The following is a 25298-nucleotide window of genomic DNA, read 5'->3' as shown; positions in this document are numbered from 1 at the left end:
GTTTTTGTGTCTAATTGAAACAATTCTCTTAATTATTATTCTCATCCATCCCAGATGTGAGATGCTGATAGCAGAAGACCCCACCCAAACATCAGCTCTCACTACCCTGATGATAGTGAGAGCTGATTAGTTCCAGTAAACACCACTTACAAAGACCAATGCTGGAGTTGATTAGCTCAGCACAGACAACACAGACACAAAGTCTGATTAATGGAATGAGAGTCACTCCCAATAATAACCTGATAAGGCCTATGAGAAAATCCTTGTATCGGTTACATGATCTTAAAAACCTCCCTTCTTGCCCAGAGCCTTCCCAAAATCTCCCTTGTCTTGTTCTCAGAAAAATATCATACAAAACTTTGGGATTTTTTTATTATTTTTTTTATCTTGTTGATTGATTAAAGGAGGATACCTAATTTAAGGCGCTCACGAGGAAACTCCCATTGACTGGGGTCATATTGTAGTCTGTCACACTGCTCCTGTACCGGCCTCTCTCCTCTGTCCATGATGATTGAAAGGTACTCTGGTTTGGTGTTGGAGCTGTTTGACTGGGGGGGGGAAACACAGGATGTTGCAGAATGAATGAATGAATGAATGAATGAATGAAATTTGAACAGCCAGCTGTAAACACAACAAAATATAATAATTCAAATTAAAAAGGTGACATGAAACATAAAATGCTCAAAGTTAGATGCACTAATTAGGTAAAATACCCAGAATAAAGCACAAATAAATATATTAATCACAGACAAGGAGACAAACACATAATTACATAAATAAACAAATAAAAACCAATCAATCAACTAATCAATCGAATAATCAATCAATCAATCAATCAATCAATCAATCAATCAATCAATCAATCAATCAATCAATCAATCAATCAATCAATCAATCAATCAATCAATCAATCAACAAACCTATTTTGACTTGGAGAAAAATGCATCTGTTGGTTTGACTAAATAACAGATGGGAATCATAACCAGTCACCATATTATTACCAATGATACGTGTAGAAATCAATACAACACATATATTTTAGAGGCACATTGCACAGTTATATAATAACATCTAATCTCAATTAATCTCAAGCTTCAAGTGTCAAACAAGTTTTGAGTTGTTTTTAATTGCACTTTTAATATCAGACTCCACCTCCCCCCCCCCCCCCCCCCCCCCCCCCCCCAAATAATACTTGTTTGTCCTGAACTCATTAATGTGGTTTGTTCTTTTCTGAACTGTATATGACCACAAGTACTTTAAATGTGTATACACTCAAACACAACATAATATTGACAACTTGCATTTAAAGCAAATGTTCGGACGATGATGGCTGATGTGACCAAATTTGGAAGAGTTTAATGGAGACCAGACGTTTGTTTCTCTTTCCTCTTTCCCCTCACCTGCTTCAGTTTTCTTATAAACAGCGTGAGCAGGAGCCAGAAGAGCGTGGCCACCACACAGGTACAGGTGAGAGTTGGGATTTCCAGAAATGAGGAGTCTGAGGCACCTGAAAACACAATAAGGAGTAATGACATCTAATTGTTGAACTTTAATAAAATAAAACTCTAAATCCAAAGTATTTAACCTCCGTGGTAACCTTAGGAGGAGAAATCAGAGATGATTAGTGAGGATAATTGCTTTATGTGCTTGATGTTTTGATCTTCTCTCCAAACGGGGGCACTGTGTTTTCACCATAAACACAACCATCCACCCTCCGCATTAAATCCTCCGTTTATTTTTCTTGTCCTTCTTAATGGGACGGTGAAGAAGTGCCCAGCTCACAACAGCGTGGAGCCTCTCTGAGATGCAGGCTGGACCCTTCCGGAGGAAATAAAAACTGGAGACGGCTTCCTTCCTCTCTCACACACACACACACACACACACACACACACACACACACACACACACACACACACACACACACACACACACACACACACACACACACACACACACACACACACACACACACACCCCTGCTGTCAGACCTGGTCTGATTAGGAAGTGAATCCGACATTATTGCATGTGTGTATGTACGTGTGTCTGTGTGTCTGTGTGTGTGTGTGTGTGCGTGTGTGTGTGTGTGTGTGTGTGTAAAGGGGAAAAGTGAACAAAAGGCCGTGTGCATTTAAAAGTACTTTGATCAATGTTTATTTCACTATTGATAAACAGAAGTTCATCATCGTCCATTAATAGAACTGACACAGCCCACCTTTGTGAATGAGCACTCCATGCTGCATGAGAAAAACGTGACACATTGTGCTATACGTCTGTACATCCAGACTATTTACGGAACTGTGAACAATGAACATTTGGACATGGTCATATATGGAGGTGCCCTGACTTCTGGTCCGAGGTAACAGCTAATCAAAGAATGGGAGGCCTGTAAAACAGGTACTCACTGTTGACCCATATGTGTGCTGAGCTTTCAGCAGACCCTCGCTCATTGGTGGCCTGGCAGGTATACAGACCCTGGTCCTCCACTGTGATCCTGTCAATGTGAAGCGTCCCATCAACTGCAGACATGACAATACCTAAAGACGGTGGGGAATCATTTGTTAGACAGCAGGTTACAACCACAGTGTCCATGTAAGTGAACGTGTTTTCTTTGGGTGTCTTTTTACCTGAGCCCTGCAGTAGAGCACGTTCGTCTTTGTACCACGTGATTGTCGGAGTTGGAACGCCCTGAGACGGACAGCTGAGGGTCACAGAGCTGCTCACGTTGACGGTGCAGTCCGTCAGATTATGAATCAGCACCGGAGGCTCGAGGACTGAGGGGACAAACATAAATACACAGCGGGAGCATTAGTATGAGCAGTTTTTGGTAACTTTTGAATTATAAATTGTTAAAAACATCCATGAAATATGTTTGTGTCTTATTTTATGCTTTATACTGTCAATGCATTACATTTGAAATCTGTGGCAGACATTTATGTATGAATGAAAAAATTGCGTCGGTTTCTTTTTCTTACTGTTGAACAAATAGTGGATTTACCAGGTTTTCAACTTCAAACAGCCTGTTGTGATAAAATACTGACAGTAAGATTTAATCTAATGGAATGCCCTCACTGAGTCAAAGTTTCAAATGAACAGACAGGAGAATGGATAGTTATTTATACAATACATAATCATTTTAATGGTTTCCTCGCTAAAACAATAGATTATGATATCGCATCTTTCATTCACCAAATTACCATAAAAAACTACCACTTGACTCATTCACTGCACCACAGTCTGAGCTATTTAAAGTCAAAAATAGATTTGTGATGAAGTGAAACCGTAGCTATTTTTTCCCACACTTTGTTGGACCTGTGCCACTGCTGGACAATAACTGTGCACTGGTGGTGACACAAGTGTAGCAGAGTGGCCTTGGTTTCAACCTGTGAGTCAGCTGATGTTTTGGGTCCTCCTGGGCCTCATACTCACACTCAGAAAACTGGCGACACAAACCCCTTTCCAAGAAGCTTTAACAATGTAGTATTGCATCATGTGTCATTGGCCTATGAGGGTACGGGATGACTTGGGAAGCAGTTTCTCATGGACCAAAATGACTCTACACTGCAGATTAATGACCCCGAGCAGATGATATGGTGTGATTTTTCTACTCTCCATCGAGGTTTTTCGGTTTCTCTTTGTGGTCACCCTGTCTCTCTAGTAATTCCCTTGTGGAGGTCCTGTGGGAGGAAGTTGACGTGTTGAGCCCTGATTGTATAGAGCCCAGCAGTAAAAGACACAGAGAAAAGTCACTTAACCACAGCGACTGATTGTTGTTTCCCCTATCTTCCTCCTGGACAACAATTGATGATTGTCCACGAGGGCCGGGGTCTGACAGTGTCTGATTGGCTGATTGTTCCTACAGCCCTGCACAGGGGCCTGTAAATGTGGCATTGTGGGAAATGCCATTGTGTGCTCTTCCTCCAGACAAGAGCTCATTCCCACGTGAAAGAGGTGCATAGCTGCAGCGCAGGAGCAAAGATAGGGTGGGGCCCCAGGAAACTGAGGGGACCCAATTCCCAAGCAGCAAAACCTCTGTGAGAGAGGTGGGGGGTGTTTGTTTGTATGTGCAATACAGGTACACAAAAAACATTAAGAGACTGCAAGTTTACACAAGAAACATAGTAGGTTGATCCAAAATACTTTGCAGCTGAAAAAATACATTTTAGTTGCATCAGGCCTATTCGGGGGGTTTCAGTCACCTTGAAGTCCCCAAAATTATTCATGCAAATGAACCTGTTATGGCTGACCTGGTCTGCTTTGCACACTGTGATCGTTGTATCCACCAGTGGAGTTTCACAAACTAAAATATCCCTTTGAACTGTTAAAATCACAAACTTTAACTAAAATAAATGTTCTTCTTTGGATCTATTTTTTTAAAATTTGGTATACTGTATACTATGTCTGTTTTGGATGTCTGAAGCCTGTTTTAATCAGTCAGGTTTAAAGAAGAATATCAGTTTTTCATCGTGTTTGACAATTGCAGATGTAAATGATATATCTATATTTGCCTCTAAACGTTCGTCATACAGTTACAACGTGGATAAATTCACACGTTTTGCAAAAGTTAGGGTGGAATTTTAAAATGGTAGATTACATTTAATAAATATATTAAAGGAACTCACTCGTAACCACCACCTGTGTGTCCAGGTGTGTCTCCTGCCCTGTGACGAGGTGGTGGGCGGAGCATCTGTACGTTCCAGAGTCTGCGGCTGTCAGGTTGCTGAGTACCAGGACCAGAGAGTTGGAGAACTCCCCGAATACGAGCTGCTGAATATTCCGCACAGGGCGGAAGGATTGGATGTCCCCTGCGTCGCTTGCTCGTTGCCATGACAACGCTTTGTACAGGTACTTGTTTGCTGAACAGGTGAGGTGCAGGTCTCCGCCCTCTCTGGCCTCCTGCTGCTGGGCCACGCTGAAGCCTCCTGGGATGTCTTAGGAAACACCGGAGGAAATGACGAGATGGATTAACAGGGAAGGAGACGCATAGAGGCAAAGGAAACATGAACAAAATACAACCCTTCACTGGTCTCCTGACCGAGATGAATGAGCCTTCTAAGTTTCTCGACGTGCGAGTCTGGATCCTGAGTGGTATCTGAAACTAGGAGAAGTGATCCCTCCAATCCTCCATTTCTGTAACCTTTGATGACAATGTTGAATGGCTATTGTGGGTAAAAGCAGCTAGTGGAATACAGTGAAAAGCGTTTTTTATTTACTTTAGCCATTTGAAACTTCCCGTGGAAACGGCTTGAGAGTTTCCTGATGGCAGATAGTGTTTATCTTTCCCAAACACCCCAAGGCCTCCCGAAATAAAGCGGACCTGCCAGTCCAAGGAAGTGCACTGCACAGGGAAGTGGAACGATAAGGGTCCAGGTTCCTGTTTCGCTGTTGCACATACGCCAACGCAACCGCACACATATGCACTCCTGGACACGTTCAAAAAAATCCAACCTGTATCACCGGCGGCAAAATCTAACCTCACATTACAACACACCACACTGTTGGGCACGTACACTGCTTTGTCCTGCCAGACAACTCACTTACTCCGCTCTCCACAAACAATACAACCTTTTTCACTGTTGGGATGTGTTGTGTAGCACGTTGTTTAAAATCTACGTGCAGACCTTTCTCTTTCCTTCTCTTTTACTTTCACTACAAGTCATCACAGACAACTCAGGCTGCAGGTTTTCATCTATCTATCTATCTATCTATCTATCTATCTATCTATCTATCTATCTATCTATCTATCTATCTATCTATCTATCTATCTATCTATCTATCTATCTATCTATCTATCTATCTATCTATCTATCTAGGATGAAGTGGGAATGGATGGTTAAATGGAGGAGAAGCAGTTTACACCCTGGACAAGCAATCAGTCCATCACATGCTTGATGTATTAAGACTTTCAGGGCAATAGATTGTGTTAGGGAGCCAAAGTGTGCTGGGAAAACTCCATGCACAAACAGGAAACAGATCCAAACTCCATCCAGAAAAGCCACGACTGAAACACAAACCCCAAGGCCGCACGTTGGCGCAGTGGTTCTCGCTTAGTGGTTAGTGCTCTCGCCTTACAGCGAGAAGGTTGTGGGTTCAAATATAGCCTGGGGCCTTTCCATGAGGAGTTTGCATGTTCTCCATGTGCTCCAGTTTCCTCCCACATCCTGGGGGTCCCTGAGCAAGACCCTCTGCCCCCCTCCAGCTCCCCCCCAGCACAGCTCTGTGTGGCTGCTACTGATGTTTTAATGTGGGAAGGAATTTCCCCTCAAGGGATTAATACACTGCTATAAAATTCACCCCACCGCTATCAATTTTCCATGCATCGTAAGAAAAAGACTTTGAATGTGACTTTTCCCAAATAAAGACGGGCAAATATGTTCGGCCGAAACATACTTAAAACAGTTGTCTTTCTATTTCATGCACCGTTCACCACGTCAGTACTTCAGGATGTTATTTCTGAACGGGTTACTACTCTACAGTACACGTGAAAACCTCATGGGGTTGCAGAAGGTTAAACCTCCCACCTTGTAAAATAATCATGATTTGACTCAGGTCTCTGGGACATTTGTGTGTGTGGAGTTTGCATGGTTCCTTTGGTTTTGTTTCCAGCTTCGATCCTCAATTCAAAAACATACATGTTAGCTTTGATGCCCTGTAGGGCCAACACAGAGACATTGCCGACTGGCATCAGTTCTAGCACCATGTAACTATAACTTAGATCAGCTGGATATGAAATATTGATGGAAAAGTGAGGATGTGTTCTTACCAGAAGGCATCCACTCATCACATTTGGAGTGAATAATTAAATACTCATTGTAGGTGAAACAAAAATAAAGGTCCAGATATACTCAACATTTTGATGCCTGCATCGTAGTGACACATTGAGAAGGTCTAAGTCCAGGTTTGTCGTCCTTTCTGTGTGGAGTTGTTTCGTTTCTGTGCGTGCATTGATTTTCTACACATACTCCAGTTTATTCCCACGGTCCCAAACTGTCCAGACCGCAGGCTGGGATTGGTCCCAGTGCCCCGAGTCAGATGGAAATGTTTCTAAGATGGATAGATGAGTAATGAGTGTGATTCAAGTAGTTGTGGATCACCTGTGATGTAGAAGGGAATGTCTAGTTGGTCTGTGCCCACACAGTTGGAGGTGATGCAGCGATACACTCCAGACACAAAGGCCTCTGCCACAGTCAGGACTCCCACTGTCTATGGAAATGGAAAGCACACACATCCGCATGAAGAAACCCATGCTCAGGTTATTATGTAAGAAAACCCCCAAAAAACCCCACACTTATTAGGTTCATGCTCGCTATCTTTGTCGACGATCGTGGATTTTCTATGGGCTCACTGAGAGGGACAATAGAGGTTTCTGAGCCAGATATCTAACCCACATTATGGTTCAAATGGCACATAACAATTAGGTCTGTCTTTTAAAAAATAACAATGCAAACTCCTTTCCGTTGTTAATCATTGTGCTGATTTGTGATTAAAAAATTTTTTTCCAACATTTTTTTTTTTTTTTTTCTAATTACAAATCCATTTATTTTTAGCTCATCATTGAATTCGGATACCTTCTTCTTCCCCTGGAGCACTTCCTCTCTGTGAGTAACACTCAGGATGTGGTTGTATGTAGACGTGGGAGGGAGGATCTCTGTCACAGGGCTCCACAGTGAGGAGGACGCTGGACACGCACACCTTGGAGGAGGAGGAGGAGGAAGAGAGGGAGGAGGAAGAGAGGGAAGAGAGAGACAGGGACTCAGCTGTGTTGACACAAGTCATTTTATGTTGCGTCCAGGTGTGTGAGTGGTTTTCTCAGCTGTGCTCAGCAGGAGGATGACCAAGGGAAGACCAGGGAAACGCCTTCATCTTCGCTGCTTGATGCATCATCGGAATTCACATAATCATCATCATCACCATACCATTTTAATCAGCAACATAATGTCCTCTTTCCCTGACCTGGAAGCTGACAATAGTGGATCTTTGGAGTGCTACGTAATGCTGGATTGTTCACTTATGAAGGATGCAGAGGTGGTATTGTCATCCTGTGGATTAGTTTCCTTCCATTCTTAACAAAGTATCCCACATTTTCGAGACGAGTTCCGGCCCTTCAAGCACTCTCACAAGCCCAAATCCACAGATAACCTAATGCTGCGCAGCTGTGGGAAACTGGAGCTTGTGCAAGATGCTTTGCGGTTCAGTATGCACCTCTCCAGATGGTGAGAATTGCTGATACTGTACAATCTGTGCTGTGGTGTGGTTCTGCAACACTGTCAGGTGGTTTGGTTTTCATGGGGAAGGATCTGAACGGAGAAAGGAAATCTAAGTTTCATCTCAATGTGTATCTGTTTTATATGAGTATGCTCACTGCTGTTCCTAAAAGTGTTTTGAAGGTATATGTTGGCAATATTAGTTCATTATAAAGATGAAGGCAGCATGTGCAAAGCATTTGTTTGTCATCTAATGCAACTTTGAAACGTGTCTTTTGAGGTTCTGATTTGAATTGTTTTATGATACTGTGACACTGGGGTTTCTCTCTTGTGGGACTAAAAAAGGTTTGACTTGTCTCGTCTTGTCTTAAAGGTTTTGCTGGTTTAATCTGTGCCACAGAATTTAGTCACCAACTACACTCAAATGCATGTTTTTTGTTTTTACTGTGGGAGGAAACTGGAATAACCAGACAAATCCCACACAAGTACTAGAAGAACATGCAAATACCATGCAGAAAGGATCTTTTGCTCTAACTAAAGCTCGGGCAGGATATTATTAATATATTTATGAAAAAATGCTGTCTTATATGTTTGTGTATTTTTTTTAATTCAACCATCAAGTCGGCCACATTTCGGGAATATTTTTTTTGACAGTGTAGACAATATAAAATCATAAATATTTGGGATACTACAAGAAAATCTGAAAAATATCAAAAACAGCTAAGTGAGTGTCCAAAGTTACTGAAAAACAACACAAACAATAAGTCTTTTTATATCATAAAATGAGTAACAGAACAAACGTAAAGTTGACACTATTATGGGCTAACTTGAATGCTTCTGATGACGATTCCTTACATTAAAGCCAATTTGTTACGTTAAAGAGCAAATGAGTGATTTATTAAAAATGTTTATTGTTGAAACTTTGGATGGCTGCAAAAAAAAACATTCAGCAACTGACATTGCTGTCAAAAGTAATATAACTAACAGACTAATGAAATTGGCCACAGGTGCTAATGTATTCGCACTGGGATTGACCAGGACTTTGTCAGGGTACAGTCGGTCAGCTGGGATCAGCTCCGGCGCCCTATGACTTATTGGACAAAGCTGTATACAAGATGGAGGGATAGATTTAGTTTGATAAGTTATAAGAAATGCTCTGATCAAATGAAACATGTTATCTAGCATTTCTATGTTCAAATATTTTAAATGATGTACCTCAAAGTACTATCATCTGAGAATGAATCCTATCAGCAAAATAAAGCATCTTTATTTAGACATTACCCATCATCCTCAATGTAAACGATCATTTCCACTGTGTTTATTGATCCTCTGCCTGTTTATAGATATGTCACTGCCCCTCCGCTCTCTGTCTCTGTCTGCATCCGTCATCCTTTTCTGTTCGTCCTGAGATCTCCTGAGTTTGGTTCCTCTCTGCTCCCTGATTGCTCTTCCTCTTGGCATCGAGATAGTGTGCAAGCGACCCACCCTGTGCATGACACCACACACCCTGCCTGACGCGCACGCACGCACGCACGCACGCACGCACGCACGCACGCACGCACGCACGCACGCACGCACGCACGCACGCACGCACACACACACACACACACACACACACACACACACACACACACACTAGCATTGCCACACCAGATTGCACCAGCCAGCGCTCCCACGCTTCCCAGGAAAAGCTTTCTCACTCAAAGTTTCTCTCTCACACACACAAATGCAATTAGTTGGATGGAGGCGTGGACATAAATGTTAGTTGCACACACAAATTGAACACATACATGCATACACAGACACATCCACATTCACATCAGTGTGTGCCTGCCAACAGGGTGAGCCGTAGATGTCTGGAAATATGTCTGAACTTTTGCGAGTTGTGTATCAGTGGGGGGTCACCTCCTGCCTTTTCTTCCTGTCTTGTTTTGTAGCCTGAAATACAACTTTTATGGCTGTTCCTGTCTCAACCCCGAAATAACCACAGAGCAAATAAACCAATACACAAATATAAGCAAAGTTTAATGCAAAAACACAAACAACTGATATAACATCTCAATGCATCTTAACAGATTCATACAAAGCTGGCAAATATTGTCATTTGTCATATGTAAGTTAGTTGTATAAAATTATTAAATATTAGATTCATATATTACTCATAGAACATCTGTATACAAGGACTGAATCACATCGGCAGACACCTGTACACACGCACGCACACACGCACACACGCACTCACGCACACACGCACACACGCACACACGCACACACACACACACGCACACACACACACACACACACACACACACACACACACACACACTACACCCAGAAGTGTTGTTTACTTAAACACTTATGACATGCTTTCACTTAAAATGGTTTGTAGTATCACACATACAATTAGATATGCACTTCAAATACAAAGACAACAGGCTTGTTATGGAGATATCGTTTGACATACAAAGAAGACATTTTGACACGGGACGACAGTGGACAACACAGGAGAGTCTCTGGTCTTTGCAGACTTCCTACATGGCAGGTGTCTGCAGACCGTCAGTCTTTTAATAGAGAACTGAAGGCATCCCATGGTGAAGAACACAAAACTTGTCCTCTCTTCTGTTTCATCCGTCCAAGGTAAGCTCTTGTGACCTTCTACCGGTGGCTAAGCTTAACAGAAACTCACAGCTTTATGTGGATGTCAGGATCAGATCAGGGATTGGGACAGCACAGTCCATGCACCCATTATAGTACCACATAGGACACAAAAAACAAGCAAAGCAGCTCCAGAAATGTGGCAGGTGGAAGGATGGAATTGCACTTCTTCTGGCTCAAAATGTCTGTGAAATGTTGAAAGCATGAAACCAGAGGATAGCCTGGTGACGGGGCGGACATGAATTGGGAGAATCAAGTAAATAAATAAATAATCAGTAAAGCAAGTGTCCTTAAATCCTCAGCAGTTGCATATTTAACTCCTGGTTTCCTGTATTTCCTGGACTTCACTGCTCAGCAGTGTTCCAAGTTTCGGTTCTCGCTTTCCAGTTTAGCAAGCACAGGATCATCACTTAGGTTCTGTGGCAATGTCACTGAGGCGTCTGGCTACTGTGGAGAGGCCCTGATGAGTATGTAGTGGTGGTGGTAGGGGTGGGGGTGGTGGTGGCGGGGCTCCAGGGTCGGAGGGATGCGGAGTTGAGGTGGAGGACGCTGGGTTGGGGTGGAGGGCAGAGATGGTGAGGGAAGGGGTTTTGGAGAGGTATGTGTGCGGGGCAGCGGAGTTGGGGGGGAAGGGGCGTGGGTAGTGCTCTCAAGAATAGATCAAGCTCTTGAGGAAGCGGACTGTGCCACGTTTGAAGACGAAGGGACAATCACGCCGCTGGGAAGTGTCTCGCGTCGGAGAGGAAGCCAAACAACGAGAGGAAAAGCGCTCTGATTTTCGCACAGGAAGCCCACTGCGCCTCCTGCACGGGCCAGATAAGAGCGCCGCGGTTCCCAGGGCCAGACCCAGGAGTGGACCCAGGACCCAGGCACGAGGCTCCCCGATCAGCCTGGCCCGACCTGGTCCACTGCCCCTGGGCCTCCTCCGGCATGGCGTCAGGCTCGAGGTGCAGCCGGGCTGCAAAGAACAAGGGGCCTCATGAGGATCCAACCAAAACTACCAGTCTAAAGATATACAGGTGGAACCAGAACAGAGCTTTTCAAAGGACCATAAATCAGCCAGTTAAGAGGCTAAATGCAATCTGATGGAATGTTCTGTCCAATAAAACTTTATTTACTTGGCTGGACATTGCTTCTGCAATTAAATACAGGCAAGCATCAATTAAATCATTTTGCATTTGATGAAGTGTCTCACTTGCCTTCACAGATTGCATTTAACCTCTTACTGTGAAACAAAGTGAAAATTATCTCATACATTTGTTACATTTCTACTTTAGCACAATACACAACATTACATTTTTTTTTTTACTCTCAATCTTTTGTCTGAAAAGTGGACATAAGCCCCCCATATATGTAAGTATTTCTGCATGATGGAAACATCATCACTCAATCCAGACTGTCTTCCAGTGAAGATAACGGTGCTTGTGTACATTATTTAGTTTACTTTGGGTATTTGGCAGGAATGAATGGATGAAGGATGAAAGGCCACGTGGCATGGCGCCTGGCGAGAGTACTAGGGTTAAGGTTCAAGTACACTGATGAAGTCTGCGTCTCAAAGGAGGGATTGAGCATGGGCGGTGGCTGTAGAGCTCTCAGGTAATACTTAACCTCTCTGACTCGGTTGTGAGGAACACAATAAGTGTCTGACCTCTGCAAAATGACTCCATCAATACGTCTTGCCAAGTGCTTGCTCAGAGTCGGGACGCCCCGTGTGTGTTTGAGTCGGCTCAATGACGACTGTCCCTTAGCATCACTGGGCTGGGCCATTTCTCATGAGAACTCTTATTATAGAGTGTGTGTCAGATATACGAAAAAGCATCACAGGATACAGTGTGCAATCACAATAATAAACAGGCCTCTCACCCTGCGTCCTGAACGGGAAATTCATTAAATCATAGCGTTTGATTTAGAAACCAACAAATTCTGACTGAGAGCACAAAACTGGACTCTATTGAAGTGTGTTTTCTTTATCTGTCCTTTCAAGTCTGTACTGTGTCTGTGAATGTGTACACACACACACACACACACACACACACACACACACACACACACACACACACACACACACACACACACACACACACACACACACACACACACACACACACACACACACACACACGCACGCACGCACGTGCGCACGCGCACACGCACACGCACACTACACGCAACATAAATGTACAAGCTTAAAACAAATGTATGCAAAAGGACATATGGACAGTCAGAGACAAACCAATATACAAACGCAGGCATGATAAACACACACACACACACGCACACGCGGGCGGGCGGACGCACGCACGCACACAGACACACACACACGTGAGCGCAGAGACACAAACAAACACACACAGATTCACACATTCCCGCACATGAAAGGCTCCCAAAGGCCTCTGCTCTGGTTACGAGAAGGAAGCGCTGTCTGAACACATGCTGAAATAGACAAAACATGTCTCATTTTTGAAAATCACACACACAGACGCACACACACGCACACGCACACATGCACACACACCATCAAATAATAAACATCATTATTAGTACTGTGTGTGTTTGGATGTAAGTCATTATTATGTGTAGCTTCTGCTGTCGAGCTGTATATTTATCTAACATTTTTTTTACATTTACATATTGTAATTTGAGTTATGACATACTGACTTTATTCCATTACATAATAATAAGATAAGATATCCCTTTATTTATCTCACATGTGGAGAAATTTGCATAATTATCATTATCATTATTATTATTATAAGGAGAATTCTTTTTAAAGTTCAGTATTTTCCCTGAATTGAGTTGGTAGGACTGATATCTATGAAACTCAAAGATACAAAAGACCAATCAAACTGTAGTATACTCTAAGAAGTTTCCTTTTTGGGAGACAAAACATGCAGACATTTCTGCCTGCTCTCCTGCGCTACTTACAGGCCTTTGGACGGGCAGGGATGCCAGAGCCATTCGATGTGTGGAGGAGGGACTCCGTGAGATGTGCAGTGCAGGGCTCGCCGGCTCCCCCGTGGCACCGAGCCCGGGTCCTGCAACGACACCGCTTTCTCGCCTATTTGAGGGCTCACTGTGAGAGAGAGAAGCAGACAAACACAGCGATTCATGTAAATCTTTGTCACCGCTGAAGGGAGAGAGTCAGGGATAAAATCAAATGTTAAGTGAAGAATTTATTCACTGGTTCTCACCATTGACCACGAGTGTAAGAGTGAGATTTTGGTAAAGTCCGTGTTCTTGGATTCGTACAAGGACGGTGTACTTCCCCGCATCCTCCTCTGCAACATCCCGAATGATCAAGGAACTTCCATCAATGTGGTATCTTGAGCATTGCTGAGCTGCAATCATGCCATCCTTCAACCTGTCAATGAAATCAATATTATGGATATGAGCGGTTTCCTAAGCTCTCAGTAATGAGATGATTACCAGTATAAATCGGAGTTTTAAAGAGAGCAGTAATTTGGAATTGATAGTCAATTCAAGAGGAAAGACAGAAGATTATTTTCTCTTACCAGATAACTTCAGGTGCGGGGAACGCTCGAAGTTTGGGTGTGAGTCTGTAGGATTTCTGTCCCGCTTGCACCACCATCAGAGATCCATTCCTGGGCTTCAGGCGAAGAAATGGACGGTCTGAAATGAGCGTACAACACAAATGCACAGTCAGGACAGATTTGAAAAGCAGATGTAAATAATTGCGATGAACATTCATTCACCACCAAGTGATTCAGAGCTGGTGAGGAGGAGAAACATGGTTACAGAAAATGTCGAAAGTGAAACTTCAAACTCAAGTGAAGGAGTAACTGTGGCTTAAAGTTGCTGGATTCTCACGGACATACTCACCATAAACTGTAACAGTGACTTTCTGCTGTTTGCTTTGATTACCGCTGGTGACACGACACGTGTAAAGACCTCGATCTGAGCGCTGGAGTTTCGGGATGGTCAGAATATTGTAGAACAACATGTGTGTTTGGTGTCTCAGGAGCCTTTTAGAAGTGAAGCCAGCATTGTTATTCTGAGGGTTGGGAGAAAGTATATAACACCGTTAGTTCTTCCTTGGACTCACAGAGAGATACAACATAGTTACACATGCCTATTAGATTTCAGTTAAGCATGATTTTCATAGAATGTTTACTGTAAAAGAGTCAGTCATCCCCACCAAATGTAATTTGCCTGACCTGATATATAATGCCAAAGATGCTTTGAGGCGTTATTTTGAAAAGAGCTGTTCTATTGCATGTGCATGTGGCGGTCAGCTCTCTCGCCTCACAGTGAGAATATCCCCAGTTCTGTTCACCTCTGGTGAAATCAGAGGACATTTTTCATCTGAACCTGTGTGTCTCTGGCTCAGACCTTTCCAGGATAGTCCCAGCTGATGTTGACTCGAGTGTTCAGCTCTGCGGTGGCGGTGCAGTTCAGGACCAGGCGCTCTCCCTTCAGGGCCTGCACAGGTCCACTGCTGTTCAGATACACTTCTGTGATGTTACTCACTGTGGCAAGTGAGAGAAGAAATACAGGAAATATGTGTCGCAAGCTGTGAGTGATATGACACAGAAACTACTGGCACACATTTGTTCATGCTTATGAGCGACTTATACAGTGCTGCAGAGGAATTCATGCTGACCTGGTCTGTGCACAAAGTAGATACGTGACTTGTGCTTGACGCCTTCAGCGACGGTCTGGCAGTAAAAGAGCCCGATGTAATAGAAAGTGGGAGTTCGGACGGTGAAGCCTTTCTTGCTGCTCCAGATAATGTTCCTCTGGTCCGGACTGAGGCCGGGACTGGGGAACTGTGGAAGAAGCAAGAGAAGACAACACCTATGACATATTTCACTGTAACACACTTTCACATCAGTTATTTCGAAAGTGAAATGGTGGTGTCCACATTCTTTTGGTTGGACTGAGTTAATTAGTCACATATAAAGTCTGGTAAGGTCTGGCCGGAGTTAAGACACAAAAAATAGCTCTGATAAACAAACTGCGGAGTCCAGTGGATAGCTTTTATAACGTTAAATCAAACTTTAGAAATGGTCGTGAATGTGTCACTTTGAAAACAGGTTGAAAATGAGTGATACTCGAAGTTTGACATCTGTTATGTTGCTGTCAGGAAGATGCAGATAGTTCTGGATTAATGAGATGCTCCTCCTTAAGTCAAAAGAAGATTTTTGTAAGAGCAAACTTAAAGAAAAAAATCCCACTCAAACTAAAAGCCTGCAAAGTGAGTGAGACAGAGACACAGCAACAGATTTCAGGTGAAATAATGAGCATTGACCTACAGCAGAAATTATACCTCTTATTAATTTTATGATAGTAATCAGTCAGTCTGAGGCTTTTAACTGATTATTCACAACAGTTACAAGAGTGAACATAATGTTATGTCACACAACATTTCGCTTTAATTATGGTTTGATTAGTTGTCAAGAAGGAAAAAAAGCCCCTTGCACAATGACTCTGCATCACCGATAAATATAGAACATTAAATAATAATTAAGTGCCAGTGATGGTTATCAGTCAAAAACAATATTAAATAAAAACAGAAGTTTTGTTTTCTGCTTATTTCATCTGCTGGTGAAGATGAATGAACCCAAAAACACAAGTCCTTGTCAAGTCACTTTATGGGCAAACTTACACATCAGTAATGAAGTTCCAGAATTGAAATGAGGCCCCAAAAACATAGATTTCTTACTTTACCACCACAAGGTGAACATATGCAAAAATACACACGAAGGTACGGTTTCAATTGAAAGCAAGTCATTACTGATGCTGTCTCTGATTCTCAATGTTTTTGACCGTCAGTATTTGGGAAATGAGTTGATGTATCTCAGGAGGTTTATCTTTTGTAGAAATTAACTACAATCAAGCAATTCAGTCATTGGTTTTCTCAAAAAGTCTGACAAATATCTGGCTTCATTAAAGCCTCCATAAGTTTGAGGGGATGTTACAACCTCCCCCCCCCATTGGTTTCATAATCCTTGGCTACCTTGTCATGGACACTTGTGTAACTGCTAAACTTTTGTTGTTTTCTTGGAGGCAGCGACAAGGAAATGTTTACTTGAAGGTTTGTGACACAGTGGAAGCCTCCCACCCTCTCTCAGGGGAACAGGTAGACGCCCCCCCCCCCCCCCCCCCCCCCCCACTGCCACCATCACACACATCATTTCCCCGACTCCTGCACTCCCACCGTGAACTGGTTGATAGCACCTCCACCTCCCACCCCCCCAGTGTGAGGTGACCCTCTAAGACGCCACTGAGTTCTTCCTCCTCCCTCATCAGTCCTGTAAAGCAGATTCTTCTAACTGCTTCCTCTTCCTGAGCTCACTGCTGCTCCTTGTGAGTAGTTTCCATGCCCTCTGTGCCCCCCCACCCCCCCATCTTCTAACTATTGAGAAGGTGGAGAGAAAACAGGAGGAGCTGAGGAGTCGGAGACGTCAGGATGTGAGAAATGTGACTCAAGTCCATCTTCTTGCATCCTGTTACTACAGGATAGAGACATTCTGACTGGAAACGCAGCTCGACTCCGTCACGCTGAACCACTGGGACCCCACCATCACTTTCATGGCAAACGAGAGAAAGCGGAGCCTCCTGGGTACTGTTCCTGTCCAGAGGGGTCACACCGGAGACCTCAGCTAAGTACAAAGTCCTTCCCGGAAAAAAACACTCCAGAGGCTGCGGCACAGAGCAGATTCCCGGTTCAGTGCAGGGAGATGAAGGAAGAGAAGCAGAGCCATTTTTAGAATAATTACCTTCATGGTCCAAGGCACTCGCAAAGACAAAAACATGTGTGTGTGTGTGTGTGTGTGTGTGTGTGTGTGTGAGGTTGTGACATATTCCACGTTCGTCAACATTGTGAACACACCTCGCCTGAAGAAACCTCCGCATTTGTATTAAACATTGTCAGCAGTTTCGGTAACATCACAACACACGTAAAGAGTAATTCACTAGTTGCTTTTATTAGACTATGGAAAACCTTTACAATCACTGAAGCGTAAGTGAACTTTCTACTCACTAAGTTTGATGTTTGTGAAAACAGCAGTCGAGATGCAGTCCCTCTCTGTTCTGCTCACTGAGCCGACTGCGAGCTTCAGCATCAGCGAGAACTGTTGGTATTAATTAAGTAATGTACTATTTGATGGAAAATAAGCATCTTATTAATCCTGAACAAACAACATGAAATATATACGACTTGAAGTACTGTTGTATCCATAGTAACTGTACTGTATTAATAGTATTTAACAATAATTTGTTTCACTGTAGATAAGATATTTGCATACTGGTAGTTTATCTCAAGTGTTTTATTCCAGATTTTTTCTTTTCTCATTTCCAGGTCAAGACTAAAAAAACCAAATGAGTGGATCAGTCTGACCGCTTTGCTCATTTGTGTCAGTACAGCAGTGTGCTCCTTATTTAGAGAAAGTTAACTGAAGCAGACAAATAGAACTAATGCAAGGACTTGTTTCTTTAGCAGAAGCAGTGGAGCAGCAACTAGTGAATTAACTCTACTACTTTTAATAGAAGTAACTACCAACAGTAATCAGTTACACATCGTCAGTGTTTTCTGCTTCACAAAACTTCTGACTTCCGGCAGGAGAATTGTATTGATTCCAATGAGCCAACAAGATTCGTAACATTTTCTAGTTTGGAGTGAAAACCTCAATAAGAACTAGAAGATTCAACATCAATCATTGTTCAGTTATCCATTTTGTCACCAGGAGATGTGGGAATCCCATTATCTTTCTTTTTGATAATCAAATCAGGTTAAATGAAAATTCCCCAATAACTGGATTGACAGACTGAATAGGGCAGGACTGTGTTTGGCTCCACTGCCTCACAAGAACAAGACCTGAGTTTAATGCTGGGACCTTTCTATGTAGAGTTAACACGTTTTCTCCTGTGCCAGAATATCTTCTCTGTGGGTGTTTCAGACTAACCAGGCTTGTTAGGTTAATGCCTAATAAAGTCATTACTGATTTCATTTTAGCCTCTGCTGTCTTTACTTGTACCATCCTACTGTATATGACACTTTACTAAAATTGTTAAGTGTTGCTTAATCTTCACACAAAAAAAACACAAAAGAAATGAGTATAATTTTAAAAATAGCACCACAATCTTCAGCGGCACTCTCTCAGTATTGTTCCGCTGCAGGTTCTCAGTGAGAAGCAGCTTTTTATATTGAACTATGGCCTTCATGTTGTTGGTTTGACGCACAAGCTGTCATAGGAATGAGGAGCACTCTTGATGAAAGAAAACAGCCTTTTCTTTGATCTAGGCCAACAGTAGCCGCCTCTGCTTCCTACATCAGGCTGGACAGCTGCTTAAAGAATCAGTCGCATGAAGTTGGCAGCCATTATTTCTACTAGACGAGGTGGAGGGCAAGATGTGGGAAGTCCTGCTGGCCAGGGGCCAACAGGGCACTCCGGCCCCATGTCCTGTCTCCAGAGGTAACAAACAGTGCCAACAGCGGTCCTCCTTTCAATGGAAAAAGTGAGTAATGAAAGTGGCCCTGGTGTGTTTTGTGACAGCCTAACGTCAACAGTTTTGACTAATTCAGCAGCCAAAAACATGCGTGCAGCAGCGAGCTCGCAAAATGCTTCTCTTTTTGTACTTGGTAACTCTGTGCACTTTCCCCTTCACTCAGCACTCAAGTGCCAACACTCACAAACATATCCGCACACACACTTTCACACATATCCGCAGACGGACACAAACAAACGGACACACACGCCACCGAGTAATGGCTGCCAAGATAAGAACTATTGTAGCAAACGATGTGGACAGAGGGAAAGAACTGGACAGTCCATCGTGTGAATGACTGAGGAAAGTAATGCTGTGCATCAGAGCAGGTTTGACCAAACAGAAATATGTGAGTGTGTAGATGCTCTGACAACCAGCCATGGCTGTGAATACAGTCAACCAATAGCAAGTTTGATATATTACATTTTTTCATGCACTGACCTTGACCAGTGTGGTGGTGATGTTGGGGTGGGTGACCCGGCAGGGGATGACCAGCGGCTCCTTTTCCTTCATGTACAACACACCTGGGCTCATATCTGGAGGCTCCACAAATGGCTGCTGGCTGTCTGAAACCCAAACACTGCGGTCAGGGACATGTATGACAATTAGCATGTCAAGTATTTTTATATCAATAAGGACTCTGGCTTTTTTTTATACTCATATGACCTATAAAAATCAAAACAGTGATGCCAGGTTTTCTAAGCGTTTTTGAAGCAAACCTAAGCATGAAAGTTTGATTTGACTGAACCATTATTCACATTATCTGCAGGTTTCCTTGATTTAGTTGACTGCCTATTAGAACACAAGTGTTTGAGTGGGAATCCTGCATGCGACAGAAAGTGTAAGAGAATACTTTCAAAAATTGCAAAAGTCCTTTGAATAAACATTACATTTATGTGGTTTTCACAATGTATCTTTACTAAAAAAAACCTTTGCTACAACTTCCAATAAGATTAACAACAGATTGCAATTAAAACACAAAGAGCAAGGGATTGACCTTGTTTGATTTGGCAGGTTGTGAGAAAATGTATATGAAGAAAACAATTAGCCTCCTTTACACACACACACAATAGATCTTAGCGGTCATTTCAACAACAAATGAAAACACAGACACACACACACACACACACTGCAGATAAACACACAGATTGTTTAGAAGCATTCAAACAGCTTCTCTGTGTTTTCTCCGCTCAGCTCGACGACTGTAATGGTCCTATGCCATTCAAAGGTGTGGGTGTTGCTCACTGTATTGTTTGTTACCATAGGGTGTTATTCAAGAAAAGCAAATCTCTGAACATTCAAACAAAAGTACCCTAAGGACTAGTCGACTCAAGGCTTCCTTCTCTTGCTTTGATTTCTTTATCGAGGACTCGGGGAGGGAAGCTACGTCTGAGCTGAGCCGCAGGCCAAGCGTGATGCTTAATGGACATGGTGACCTGAGCGATTGATGGCCCCCGAGGGTCCTGTTGGCCAAACAGTAGCGAGCCCTGTGACCCTGGCTTCCAGCCCAGCTCTGTGCCCCGGACAGCTCAGACTGAGCAGCGCCACCCTGCAGGACCGGGAGGAGAGGGCGGGGCAGACATAGAGCCTCCTCTGCCCCTGGACACCACTGGGCCATCGGCCTTCATCTTATCCCCCTTGGTTCCTCTCTCTCTCTCTCTCTCTCTCTCTCTCTCTCTCTCTCTTTCTCTCTCCCTCTCTCTCTCTTTCTCTCTCCCTCTCTCTCTCCTCTCTGCTGCCACCTTGTAGAGACACAGCGACATCCCCTCCCCTTTGACTCGTCTCCCTCCTCCCCCAAGCACAGGATGCTTCAAGCAAGGCTGAGCAGAGCAGATAAGGCTGATGCCCTGGGAAACGCTGCCCGGGCCTGAGCCTTTCAGCAGCTGGGCTATTCCTGGCCATGAGGTAGCACGTAAACGAAAGTTTAAAAAAAAAAAAAAAAAAAAAGGATTTAAATATAGACAGCAAAGAGGTAGGCCTGAGATGAGAAAGGAGAGGCAGGGGAGGAGGAGGTGGATCTGTGCCAGAGTCATCTAGGAGGATGTGTTGTTGGGACAAACAGTGTTTAGATATAAATGGCTCTCTGGCATTGGTCTGTATTTAGCACCCACTGCATCCTGTTTAAGCTCAGGATATAAACAATAAGTATCATGGAGCGAAGGAGCAACAATCTATTCAGTTAGTTGGCTATAAAAGGGGATAATATAAATACAGTGATAAAAAATATCCAGGTTTATCTTGGAATACAGGTGGTGTTTTACCTGTGACATATACATATATGGATGCCTGTTTCTGGGTCCTGTGTCTGTATCGGCATCGGAAGAGGCCGGTGTGCTGGGCCTGGCTGCGGCTGATCATCACACGGCTGCAGTACTGCTGCCTTGTTCGTCCACAGCGAGAGTCCTCCACTTGCACCTGATCTCTGGATAATCCTGCCGGGAACGCCCACGTCAGCTCCCAGCGACCCCTGGTCAACAGGCAGAGAGGTGGGGTGGGGTGGGGGTGGGGGTGTATTCACATTCAGGTTACATCACAGAAATGGCATCTCTTTTATTAATGGATAAACTGTTAGAATAATACATGAAGGTGGACAGAAGTGGACGGATGAAACGTTTCAGTGTAAACATGGAAGGTCGACCTTGTTTCCTCACTCTTTGGAATATTTTCTTTTCAAAATTGAGAGTTTCCTTGTTTGTCTTTAAAGTACACAAAGTTTCCAGAATATCGCTGTGATTGGATATAAACCATTACTTACAATTTCTCATGGTCATTTAAGAAATCATCCTAAAGCAATTTTGTCAAATATCTCACATACAACCACAGAAAAGAGTTGCAAACTGAGAAACATAAGAACACTTGAGTGTTTGAATAGAAAAATGCATAAAAGGGCACTCTATTGGTGAGATGTTAAAAAGGAACTAATTATTAAATCAGTGATGCTGACCATTTCAAAGATGTTATGGTGTTCAGGGTTAAAGTGATTTTAAAGTGTGTTTTTTTGGAAATGTCCTCTTCCCTGTGCCACCTAAGCTCCACCCTGGGGTTCAGATCGGTCTACCTGAAACTCACCTGCAGCTCAGCAGGAGAGTCTGGTTGACGTCCAGGATGAGCTGGCGAGCTTTCACGTCCAGGATGGGGACGCTGAACCTCCCCTTCTGATCTTTTTCTGCAGGATTCAGGGAGAGGTTATAACAATAAAGAAGAGCTGCAGCAACCTCCCAACATCTATTTATGTGACTGAGTGAACCGAAACATGAATATATGAAGTTATTTAACATTAGATTGATCTGTTAGGGAGCAGAGTGGGATCGTGCTCAGCTTTCACACAGTTTAATGCTTTTTTTTTTTTTTACTGTATTTGGGAAGTATGCATACCTATTGAGACTCTGGTCAAAGGATTATCGTAGTTTATCAATAATGTGGCAAAAAGGTCTTGTAATTCTATAGTTTGAATGATTATTGGCGAAGTAGCCATTGGAATCAGATCAACACAAGAACACTTATCGAGGAAATCCTGGAAGACCAAACACTTTACAGCCCAGGAATAATTTGTATGCTTCCTGTCAGGTATTCCAAAATAACTCTCAACTAAATCTGACTCTTAAGTGACTGCAGAACTGGTCTCCACCTCCCAAGCACGTCCCCCATCCAGGCCAAAGTATCGGTGACCCCCCTCGCATCTTCTCGCTCATACCACTCGACAACTCGTGTGGAAATGCGTAAGCAGTGTCCCTCTTGTTTATCAAATAAAGGCAGTTCTCCACTTAATCGCTGAGGTTTATTAATGAGAGATCGAGAAGTTTGTCCGTCCACCCTTCCTTCCTCACAACAACAGCGGAAACATCATTCAGGGAAGTCCGTCCTTCAGAGGCTGCTCACAGAACACACAACAATCAGCTCCACAAACAACCTGCAGCACTTTGAGGAATGGTATTTAGTGAATTTATCACTTAAATCCATTATTACCTTTCATTGTTAGTATCATTGTTCCCAGTGGATGCCCCATTCAGTTGATCTGGTATTACTCAGCCTGTAAGCACTTCCTATACTATTTCCTAGGATTTCATAGTGAGTGAGAAGAACACAGACATGCACATGGCAGGCGAAGGGGCAGCCAAAAAAGGAAGTCAAGAATCTCTTTTTAACAAGCTGTTTAAACATGGGTCTAGTTAGCACAAGTTTCCGACAGGGCAGATGAAAAGTTCACTTTTTACAATTACAGCCAATCCAAACAAGCAAAGTGAAATAACTTCAGTGTTGTACATCCTTAGACATTTCAATTGGGAAGAAAAAAACAAAAAAAAAAAAAACAACGATATTTCACAGACACAGCAAAAACCTCCAACAAACATCAGACAAAACTAAAATGTGCCAGAGATAAAGAATGATAAAATCTTTTCAGCGGCCACTTTAGGTGCACTATGTTACCATTTTGAGAAACTCATCTTGGTGCAACTCATCAAAACATGGGGGTGATTTTAAAAATACCACATTACATTATTGCCGCTTTATGTTACCACATACCAATTTTGAAGTTTATCTTTTCTGCGTAAAAGCAAAATGTTCGTTTTTGTATATTTTCTGGAGAAAAAAAAACATCCTTGATATTTCATTTTCAATTTCACTGCGCCAACACAATTTCACCAGACGACAAATACATGGGATGCGTTGTAACCTTCATTTGAGGGTGACATGGTATATTCCTAAAATAAAATAGATTACATTTATGATCATTGTTTTACAAACAACGAGAAAAAGCTTTTCAGGTCAAACTTCGAGTGAAAAATTTATGAAAAGAGAATTATATTATTATTGTGATTCATGTACATCAAAAATCCAATACTTCACCGAGTCACAACTTTGTATATTACCTGCATTTTTGGGGGGACAAATGAAATACATTTGCAGGCTAATTTATGACTATTTACTCTCTCGCGCTGACTGAATAATGAATGATAGAAACAATTGTGCCTAAATACACTTTTGCTCTCAGATTTCATCCTACAGCAATGAAGGATTTATTTATGTAAAGAAAAATGATGCACAAAGCTTGACTTTTAGTTGTGATGTTAACAACTGCTTATTATTACATTTGCAAAGAAAATGAAGTGTAAATGTGTCTCTTTTTAGTAATAAAACCCGTTGGGGGAGCCCGCAAACCTCGGCAGATATTTTCCTTCATTTGGTCGCGACCTCTCGCTCATTTATATCAAAAGTTCCATTTGACAAACTCATCAGTCTCAGGAAACAACGCCCTGCGTGTGTCCACTCAACCGGGGCCAAAGCGCACAAGGAGTCGGGCCACAGAGGTCCCCTTTATCCAAACAAGAGTCCCGCTGGAAGCCGCTTATCTACCTCAAAGCACGACGCTCCAAGAGGTTTACAAGCTGATCACAGCCACACTAAATAATCAAGAGGGTCAATACATGAAGAGGTGGGACATTCATAGTCACACGTGTGCGAGTATTGCTTTCTCTATCTTTCACTCGAATAGGTGCCTGACCTAGTAATTCAGGGTAAATTAATTTATTTTTCTAAATACCAGGCTCATGAAATACATTTTTAAACACAATTGAATTAATTATACAAGTTGTAAATAATTCCATTATTGAAGTTAATCTCCCGGCAGGTACTTCTGCATCTTGCAAAGAAATGTGGTGGCTCACCTTTTGCAAGAACTCCATACAATCCACAAAGCAGGCAGATGAGAACAAAATTCATCATGTCTCGTGACTCCGTAGCGGCTTTCAAAATGAAATCATGAAAGAAATGTTACTCCTGGTGCTGTTTGTTTTCTCCGAGCAGACGCGGCGACTTGTTGCGCGCTGGTCTGACGGCCACTGACTGGAGCCGGTTGGTTTCCTGAGGTTTTGCTGCGGGAGATCGCGCAACAGGACGACACGGCTGAACTCCAGTGGAACTTTTTCCCATCGT

The 25298-nt window shown here is 42.9% G+C and overlaps 1 protein-coding gene across 1 annotated transcript in view; it reads right to left on the bottom strand.

Moving 5' to 3' along the window:
- Positions 1–25088, bottom strand: part of flt1 (fms related receptor tyrosine kinase 1) — a gene marked incomplete at its 5' end in the record, with an annotated part of 30719 nt that extends 5631 nt beyond the window's left edge. Inside the window, 17 exons of the mRNA XM_080489381.1 lie at positions 413–548; positions 1401–1507; positions 2403–2534; positions 2625–2771; positions 4620–4928; positions 7092–7200; positions 7566–7689; positions 13782–13929; positions 14048–14217; positions 14369–14486; positions 14697–14868; positions 15207–15343; positions 15478–15643; positions 19806–19930; positions 21626–21831; positions 22434–22530; positions 25031–25088. Of these exons, the coding sequence (XP_080345507.1) occupies positions 413–548; positions 1401–1507; positions 2403–2534; positions 2625–2771; positions 4620–4928; positions 7092–7200; positions 7566–7689; positions 13782–13929; positions 14048–14217; positions 14369–14486; positions 14697–14868; positions 15207–15343; positions 15478–15643; positions 19806–19930; positions 21626–21831; positions 22434–22530; positions 25031–25088 (2461 nt within the window). The remainder of the gene's footprint in view (positions 1–412; positions 549–1400; positions 1508–2402; positions 2535–2624; positions 2772–4619; positions 4929–7091; positions 7201–7565; positions 7690–13781; positions 13930–14047; positions 14218–14368; positions 14487–14696; positions 14869–15206; positions 15344–15477; positions 15644–19805; positions 19931–21625; positions 21832–22433; positions 22531–25030) is intronic.
- Between the last annotated feature and the right edge of the window lie 210 nt (positions 25089–25298).

The sequence above is a fragment of the Lipophrys pholis genome, assembly GCF_963383615.2.
Source record: "Lipophrys pholis genome assembly, chromosome: 20".
NCBI lineage: Eukaryota > Metazoa > Chordata > Actinopteri > Blenniiformes > Blenniidae > Lipophrys > Lipophrys pholis.
This window is presented reverse-complemented; position numbering and strand designations above follow the sequence as displayed.